The sequence below is a fragment of the Anguilla anguilla genome, chromosome 10 (assembly GCF_013347855.1).
Source record: "Anguilla anguilla isolate fAngAng1 chromosome 10, fAngAng1.pri, whole genome shotgun sequence".
Taxonomy (NCBI): domain Eukaryota; kingdom Metazoa; phylum Chordata; class Actinopteri; order Anguilliformes; family Anguillidae; genus Anguilla; species Anguilla anguilla.
Window position 1 is genome coordinate 11,534,164 of NC_049210.1, and position 9,926 is coordinate 11,544,089.

Genomic DNA, 9,926 nt, shown 5'->3' on the forward strand with positions numbered 1-9,926 from the left:
ATGGATGCTGCAGCCTGACAACCAGGCTCTAATGAAGTAAACAGAAGCTGTACTGTAGTTCTTTAGCATAGTCAAATTTTTGTATTCTTTTATCATACACCCAACTATGTTATATGATAAAATCCTGCCAAGGTCCTGCATCTGCAGTTATTTATGCTTTCTAGAAAATGCTGTACAAAACATGAGGAAGAACTAAACGTTTTAATCCGGTTTGATTGTAATACAAAGCCCTAAAAGTATTTGGCAAACCACAGTAAGCAGTAAGGAAGGATCCAAGGCTGTATCTTTCGGAAGAGAGCATCTTGAGATAGAAAAAGACAGTGTGACCTTTCTTATCTTCAAAATTCTGACATTAGCAGCAGTGTTATGATTACTCACCAGTTACCGAAACCCGAAGGGGACTATCTGTGCTAACAGTTCTGGCCTATAGTGGTTTATAGAGGTGTAATCTTCCCTTATCAGCAGGGAAAGGTGCTCACAGCACGATTACTGTGTTGTACTGTACTCCCTTCCCACAATTGTGTTGCCTACAGTAATGGTGTTGTACTTATGGTTTTGGGAAATTCAACCTGGGTTTGCGTTTGAGGCTAACTGGAGCAGTTCTAAGTGCTGGGATTTGTATAGTGTCACAGTGTGCATCTGAAAGGGCACAGCTGTTCACCATAAAGCGCTCGCAGAAGAAGAGGCTCCTGGGAAGGCAGAGCTGGCATCTAGACTACAGTAAAAGGGCTGTTCTCATTGCGCCTAATTTATGGAATGCAACCAGGCCTGCTTAAAACATTAAGAACAGGGCTTTTTGTAGGGGGAGGGGTTTTGTTAGCAGCTGTGGGCATGCGGGGGTGGGGTGGGGGAGGGTTGGAAGGAGGCAGCGGAGGATCGGTGGCTCCATATGTCCTTCCAATATTCCCATCTACAGGACGTTCAGTCTGAGCTAACCCCCCCTGTTTAAACCAAATGTTAGGGTTTCTGCTGGGCTGGGACCATAGAGCAGTGTCAGTAAAATTCTGGAAGCCACTCAAAAATACTGGGCAAAAGTTCTCTGAGCCCATTTCTTATAGATAAACTTACAGTTACTGTAACAGGATCCGTCTTTAACCCACAAGTCAAAGTAAAGTGTTACAGCATGTGAGGGGATATGCTGACACATGAATCTTGAGCAGGAAGTGGCAGTAGGGAAGCAGTGGGAGTGTTTTTTTTTTGTGGAGGGAGGTTGGTTGGTGGGGGGGGGAGGGTGGGTGCAAAAAGGATGGGGCAGGCACATCAAAGGCATGGCGCCAGGACTTTATTGGCCCTAATGAGGTTCTGCATTAATCCGTGCCACCTCAGGTAATGCCCACATTATGTCTGGCATCGAGCAGAACTTTCTCTTTGATGTCGACCGGACGCGGGGGCTGCTTGGGCGGGATGCGGGGAAACGAGATGAAATGAACGAGGAAAAAGACGAGTGCAGAAATGTCGGGGCAGGCTGGTGGAGCATGAAAGGATTGGAAAACTGATAGAACCTGAGTTTAGGGAACGTTTGCTTCTGATGGATTTAACGCCTGGATTGATCTGCACTATGGAATTTCACAGTGGCGCAAAAAAAGCAGTCGTGTTTACAATGGCCTCAGACAGCATATCGCCCCCTCAGCATTGTCCAGGCTTGAGCAATCAGCTGTGATTGGATTACAGTGTCTGTGGTTTATCTCATCTCTATATGAAATGCAGTTACTGTTGGCTTTATTTATTAGGGGCGAATCATCCATTCCTCTTTTGACATAATGGCCTGAATGGCTTTTGTCTTGATCAGTGTGTGATGCAAAACTAATGAAATAGAAGGTGTTCATTTCAAGCTCATAAGGTTTGTTTCATATAATAAGGCAGTGCTTGAAAATATTCACACAATTCGCTCTATTTTCACACAGACTTCATATACATATCTTTCAAGTTCATAAGGTTCGTAAAAGATATATAACTATGTCCTATGATAATACAGAAATTAAGGATTCACATGCTTCCTTATTTTCAGAAAGGAATTGTGCTTATAGTGTATGTTCTGATCCTGGAAGTCTGGGGAATCAATCTCCAGCTGAGTCACTCCAAATGTTTTATAAAATGCTTGGTGAGGGAGATGAATTATGGGTAACAGCCGTGTGGTGGTGGATGGGTGTCTGGTCCAGGAGGTGTTCTCACTGTACACCAGCTGCTTTTGGATGAGTCGTGACCCCGTTACTCACCATGTTACACGGCCCCTTACTTGTTTTGGCTCAGTATCAGTCCAGAGAGCTCGGTCATGGAGATCAGGACCCGGGCTGTGTTGTATTGTGGAATGAGAGACTCACTGAAGCCTGTTGCCCCCCCGGTATAAAAATCCTCTCAGTGCAGGAGCTACAATAATAAATAGCCTTGCTTTCCAGTTACCACCCGTCTCCTGCACACATCCACTAACATGACTTAAATATTGTGCTCATCGAATGGGGCAGCAGTCTCTCAGAGCTTACTGCACAATGCAGCACTTTTGGCACTTTTTCTTCAATTGTTTTTTTTCTCTCTTGGCATTATGGTGCATCCATGCTGGTTTTAGTATTGGGGGACTCTGAATGATTAACTGTGAAGCCTGGTCACCCTCTTAATAAAGCTGTCTGTTCACAGCCAGAAAGGTAGTCTGGGCACTCTGTAATTATCTTCAGCATTCACAGTTAACGAGGGGCTTCTGTTTCCAATCAACACTGCGTGGAGTTTACAGCTTCCTTAACATCAGTGATGTGGAGGGGGGGCATGGGGGGTTAGGGGTCGAAGCTGGAATGGAATCAAATAATCACTGTGTGGCCTCACCAAAACTCCCAGAATCCTGTCTAGTATCCTGTCTCAATTCCCTCATACAGGTGGGTGGTCACAGTTTCCCGTCGGGCCAGTAATGGTGCCTTGATTTACCAGAACTGAGTAATTGTTATGAGGAATTGCTTAGGTCACCCAAGCTTCTAAAGCTTTAAGAAAGAAAAGTAAATAGCTTCTATAGCTTTAATAAAAAAAGAGAGCCCCTAAATTTTAACACACCAAGCCCTTGTGACAATAACCCCATGGGTTAAAAACACAAGGATTTCATGCTCTCTGCTTGTGCAAATATCATGACAAATATTTTTCTCCGCCATAAACAAGGCCAATATGTACTTGGAACCCTGAATGCTCTGACTGTTCCTGCAGTGCCATGTGCCAGTTTGGTCTCAGTTTGAAGCAAGGAATAACAATATTTCTGAGACCCCCCGTTCTAAATGGCCCCGGTCCATATTAAACTCAGCATCATTGAGACATGACCAAACTGATTGTTGATTTTCTTTTGAGAAGTGTGAAATAACTGAAGGTTCAAGGCAATTTCATAATCAGCAAAAATCCCGACAAATGTTACAGAAATGAGTTTGCTGGTGTAGGCAAGGATGATGACTACGATAATTGAATTGGTTGCTCCATTCCCTTGAAATGTGACAGTTACACATCTTGCTATATAATGCACTGGATGTGCTGGTATGAAAGAAACACCTTTTAAGATGTTACTGGAATGTGCCCACAATGGCTGGCTTCATCAACAAAGGCTTTTGTGTGCCTGACTTCATCTCAGTACAGCCAGAGACTACAACAGCAATTAAATAATCTCTCCACCAGGCGAAATTCCACTATGGCAACCTCATTGCTGAGCTTTTATACCAGGAATCCAAAGCATCTCTGCAGTGCTGATGGACTCCAGGTGATGGTTTAGGTTCAGACGAGAAGGGCAAATTGCAGAGATCAACAGCAACTTACACAACTTGAGCAGTTGCAGCTGCTGTTATGATGTCTTAAAGTAGGCTAGTTGTGACCATTGTGTCTGGCTGCTCTTTGTCCTTTGTAAACTTATGCTGCCATGGATTCATTTTCCTAATTGCATGCAGAGGGGGCAGTTTGAGATTGGATGTGTGTCCTTCAATTCATTTGTGTTATCACCAAGGCTTGCTGTATCACAAATATAATGATAAAACCATGATTCCAGAATAATCTTCAGGGCTTTCTGTGGGTGAGTTTAGATCCATCTTCCAAAAACATGCATTCACCAGTAAAATACACTGCCAGATATCCTTATGTAATCCCTGAGGTGTGCAAAACAACCAGCCCAGTGAGCAAATGAACATTTGTCCCATCAACACACAATGAGACAAATACATGTGTATGTGAAATGTTTGTGACTGCACACACTTCATTTTTAAGTGTCAGTACTCTTAAAAACATCTGGTGCTGCAATCTGTAGTAGGTTCTACTGAGGATATATGGAGTTTTTTTTATATGTGTCTGGATAATTTATCACACGTCCCGTCAAAATGGCAGGCCAGTCTCTCTGGTCCGGTGTTTCAGGGTGACTCTTGGTACCCCTGGATTCTTGGCAGAGCAACAGGGTGACTTTTGTCAGAGGACAGTGTTTTTCCTTTGTTCTCATCTTTGTTGCTTTATTCTAAGGAGGCCTTTCACCCATTTTCCCTGCACTGTTTGCAGGCGTACAGCCCAGGCAAGCGAACTAGCAGGTTGCAACATTACTGTCCCTTTGAGTTCTCCATGGCTCCTGTAGCCAAGCCCAATGGCCTTACCTTGCCTCTTGGATCTGGCCATGTGTCAGTGTGTGTTTATGTGTGCATCAGTTTAGCAGTATGCAAGATGCACACACCGTAGTCTGCAGGACCCTTCCAAGGCACTATTCCAAGAGAATATTTTACCAGCTTGTTTAACTACCTCTGAATGTAAACTGCCCAACCCATTTTATCATTTGCAGTGATAGGTCCCTCATTACATTTCTGTTGCCACTCATTATATCTTAATTATTACACCAGGCTGGCCTGTGAAAAGTGGACTTCCTCTCTACAGCCAGATTCCTCCTGATTTCTTCTCATTGGGGAGCTTACTCTTGCCAGAATTTGAGTGTTTTTCTTCACACTAGGGAGTCTATTTTATTTTACCTCTATTGCTTGCTTTTTGGGGGTTCAGGCATGGTATTTTGCCCAATTTTATTTTGTATTTTCCCTGTATAGCATCTTTGTGACAGTGTCTGCATAAAAAGTGCTATACAAATAAAATTGAATTGAATTGAATTGAAATATATACTGTACCAGGGGTTGGTAACAGATATTTAGGGGTGGGGAAAGTGCTCCTCAGCTGCCTGTCTCTCTCTTCATCTCAACTCTGTGTTCTGCCTCTGCACACAGCTGTAATTGGCCCTGCTGAAATCTGTGCTTATCACACATGAATGTATGACTCAGTCAGTAGGGATTTTTGTGAACCTGAACACCCCAATAAAACATGACCTATTTGGAGCAGTCTTGGCCTTAAGTCATTTTTATCAGTTGGACCTTATTAGCAACAAGTAAGGACTGGCCACTTGCATTGATTAAGCAGAAATAATACACATCCTTGCTGTGGTTTGCTTTCTGGTAACAATATGCTGGGCTATTCTGGTATCTCTAGCCAATAGACTGATTATGTTTGGTCATATTACATAAATTTACCCCAACCATAATTTGGCTGAGTAGGAAAAAACACATTCAGTTTTGGGAAATGGATCTCGATCTTCAGAAGGAAGACATTCTGCTATTGACTGATGAGCTATTGTTGAGAAAATGCAGAGTTACAGTTTTGAGCCAATGCAAGACTACTGGTGGTTGGTTGATGGCAGTAACCAACGTTGTACCAGTTGTTCGTCAATGGTAACCATCCCCCACCATGTCCAGGAATAATCAGCAGTGGGCCAACCGGGTTATGTGTACAGGGATACAGTACAAAATTAACCTGTGATAGGTCATTACTTTGTTTTTTGGCACAGGTAAAGTGTCTGTTTCAGTTGGTGAACACTCTCTCTCTCTCTCTCCCTCTCATTGCAGGGCCGCTGCATCAACTTCACCAGAGGGAAATCCAACACAGCCCCTCGTTACCCGTTCTACAACCATCATTCCACTCCTATTTATAGCCCCCCGCAAAACTGCAGCCCTCCCCCTCCCCAAGGCATGCTTCCTCCCTCCCCTCGCAGCTCTACCGCGTCCCCTTCCCCTTCCCCTTCCACCACTTCCACATTGCCCCCGCTGCCTCCCACACCCCCTCCTCTTTCTATCACCCCGCCCCCTTATACTCCTCCCCCAACCCGTGCCCTGCCTCCAACTTCCCTATATCTGCCCGCACCCCCAGCTCCACCGTCACCTCCCCCTCCTGCATCTCCGATGGGTTCCCTACCCCCTCTCCCTCTGTCACCGCCCCCTAGCCGTGCCCCTCCCCCTGCCCGCCCTCCACCACGCCCTTCTCTGTAGAGTCACAGAGTTAACTGAAGTGGGAGGGACGAGAGCTTCCTGGGACTGTCCAGCTCAAAAGTGTCAACTGAAGCTACCCGAATGTCCCTCCCCCTGTTACCCCAACCTCCCCCCACCTCCCATCCCTGACTGTTCTCTCACTTTCAACTCCCAGTCAAACCACTCCAGCTAAGCTTTCCACATGACTTCAGCTACACAAACAACCAGCTGAGAAGCTTGCTGCAAGAAAAAAAGGACAATAACAGTGAGCAATTTGCTGTTTTGCTTTTTTTTGGGAGCAAATCATTTGCTGTAAAGCATGGACTAAGCATAAAATGATGTGCGTTTGGCTGCTCCAAGAATTCACACCGCAAAAACACTCAGAAACACCCATAAGCCTGGTTTTGGCCCTTTAGACCACCAAGATCAAACTCAACTCCATGCACAGCCAGGATGAATAAGGACTTTGCATCTGGACAATCTTCTTTGTCTCCATCTTCTTCTACTGGTGTGCGACACCATATTTGCTTTTGATTCCGATGCTTTCCTGAAATGCATCGTTTTAAAGTCGCAAGGGCATTATGAGTTAGTTTGGAGGGCCTTGAAAGGAAGGAATTTTTGTAAGTGCATGTGGTGGCATCATTATGGGTGTCTCCTGTTTATTTGTTTCCATAGTGACCTCCATGTGAGAACCCTTGCTCAGGGAGGAATAATCGAGGATACATACCGACGGTACACACCGCACCAAGCAGCCAGGGTTTGAGATTGAAGTGAGCCGAATAGAGCAAAATACAGACCAGCAATCTTACAGACCTGAGACTGAACCTTTCCTCTCTCGAGGTGCACAGGTTTCCGATGACCATGGAGTGGCTTACAGTTGATCAGTGTCAGATTGCCTATTACTGTTACGAAGAGCCATAACGACCAGAACCGATGACAGCTTCGGTACGAGAACATACTACAGGGTAGGAATTAGCAGGTGCACTTCTGGGAAGCAGACCTGTCGCTCTTTCGCATTGCACAGTAATTGCCAAAGAGAAGAGACTTTATGTGGCCTATATCCTGGTTGTCAATACAAGTAAACTGCACACAGTTTTGTTCATGACATTAGTAAGATGAGGACTGGGTCAAGAATGCCAAAGAAAGGCAATAAAACTGCAGAACCTCTTTCAGGAGAAGTGTGCTGTTTGAGGATGCTGTGTAAACCCATCAGAAAGAGTTTATTTTGCAGTATCGGTGCGTGAATGTTTGTGTGTATGTGTATGCCTGGTTCTTAGCATTTATTGAATCATTTTATATATGTATAAATATAAATGTATACATTTCACTTTTACATTCTTCCATTGTTCATTTACCATCAGATATCTTTATAATTTGATCACTACAAGTGATGCAGTGGACCATAAAGAACAAAAACTTATTAAACTTGTATAAGAATTCTCATGCATACGTATGTCACCAGAGATAATAAGCAGTCCAGAGTTTTGCGATCAACAGTGTATTGTTTCTTTGTTTTTTTTGTTTTTTGTTGTTGTTCTTGATGTTTATTTGTACATATTTTACATCAGTGATCTTAAATGAAAGGCTGTCTGTCCTTTTCATCATGGCTTGGGCTTTGTTCATTGTCAGTGTCCTCATAGTATAAATTATTGTTAAGCCAACAACATCTTTTGGCCTTATATTGTTGTACTTGTAATTCTGCTTCAGTGTGCTTGTAAAAGTTGCATGCCTTATTGTTATTGATGCTATGGCCTTTGAATCAATGTGGTAAAGAAATCAAGCCCTTTGTCAGCTGAATAGACCTTGGCCCTTGAATCAGGAGGTTTTGGGTCAGTGTTTTAACCCTTTCTCATTCTCATTCTCAAAGGTTCAAACCCAATCAAATGAGCAACAGTATTAGTCATGATGGTTGGACTCAAGCAATAAGAAACTGGGGTCACACTTTACACAAAGTATATTGAGCATCAGCCTTCACAGAGAATGTAGAACACCTTCGTTAATATGTAACAGCATAATTGTAAATCATTTCTAAGAAACAATAATTTATGAAAGATATGTATTTTTTAATGTTATTCTTAAATGCGACATGCTTTTGTGTAACTTAAGATCCATCCTCTGAACAAAATAACTGCACAAATGCGCATACATTTTGAAAGTTGTGTCATGGTCATGATTGTTTTGCATTATACATACGAGAATATACATACTTTGTGCATAGTGTGACCAAAACTGGAGTGCAATAAATCAACAAATGCTGTCAGACCCCAGTGTGGTACTTCAAGGTAAAAATCGACCCCCAGAGATGTGAAGCCAGAGATAAAGTGTCTTGTTATGTCTTGCTTTTGACCCCTTCCCCCCCTCCCCCCCTCCCCCGCCTGCTGCAGTGTGTTCACTCATATGGCAATATAAGTTTGCTTACATAGTGTCTAATAAAGTTTAAAACAACTAGGAGTCCTAATGTGCACAGTCTTCATAGTGCTCTTTACCAGAATAGGACTGAAACGTAATCAAGGCCCCGAAACTGTGGCATGCTATGAAATTTGACATGCATATCAATAGCAATGCTAAAAAGGTAAAATCCACAGCTATACTAAAACTAACTTTAGATTCTGTTTTTTTTTAGATGCAATGTGAGATATTTACCACATTTTTAACCACAGAATTCAAACACCTTCTTCAAATTATCTTCTTTATTACACATTTAAATATGTCAGACTCATGTGATGTGACCTTGGGGAGCCGATATAATATTGAAAATTGGTTAAATACTTTAAACCATTTCATACTGAAATCTGACTGTCTCACAGGGTTTGACACTTGATATTGGAAAATGAAAGCTAAAATAATGAAGGAATTACCGCTTCTCCTTTCCCGGTGGCAAAAAGCACACATTGAGTTGACCTTATGAGCCAAAAGCAGCATGCAGGGTTTTATCGGACACTGAGTACTGACAGAAGTGGGCACACTGGGAAACATTAACCTGTAGACCTGTGTAAAAAGGCAGACAGGGAAAACATAGCACTTTACAGCACTGTAAAAATAAAAGAGCACCAAAACCACCACGGTCGCCTAGTGAGAACCATTGTCGGTTGTAATACTCCTAGACTTGACTGTGCAGTTCTTGAGGGAAAGATAGAGTTGTTATTTCAGTGCTTTGTTTAATCTATAACCTTGCAATATGGCAGTTTGGTGTATCTTACACACGCACTCACTTCTGTCTGTGTCACTGTGCCTTTTGATCGTGCCTGAACAATAGCTAGATGCTTCCATATCTCCATCTTGCAGACCAGTTTTATCCCTTCAGTTGAGAAGTGATTCAGTCCAGAGCCTCCACCTATTCCCAACTGGGAGATAGGAGATGCGCTCACAGAAAGCTGACTTTTCAGAAGGAGTTCATGAAGCGTATTCTGTGCCTCTAAAGGTCTTCTAGCTTGAAAACATAGCAGACAGTAGTTTCGATGAGCTCAGATAAATATATTGATCACTTGAATTAATTGACAGAAAAAAGAATAATATAATTTCAGAGGTCTCCTACGGTCTTTCTTGCCCACCTAAAGGCACCAGTATACTCAAAACGAAGCACAACATTTTGTTTGAAACAACCTATTACAAACATGAGTGTCTTTTCAGCTGGTACGGCGCAGTGTGTGC

General features: G+C 43.0%; 1 protein-coding gene across 2 annotated transcripts in view; it reads left to right on the plus strand.

Moving 5' to 3' along the window:
- LOC118207028 (anthrax toxin receptor 1-like) overlaps positions 1-8,537 on the plus strand; it is a 40,145-nt gene extending 31,608 nt beyond the window's left edge. For both annotated transcript variants that reach the window (XM_035380283.1, XM_035380282.1), the window contains one exon: positions 5,877-8,537. In XM_035380283.1, coding sequence (XP_035236174.1) covers positions 5,877-6,296 — 420 coding nt within the window. In that variant the 3' untranslated portion in view covers positions 6,297-8,537. The remainder of the gene's footprint in view (positions 1-5,876) is intronic.
- The last annotated feature ends 1,389 nt before the right edge of the window (positions 8,538-9,926 follow it).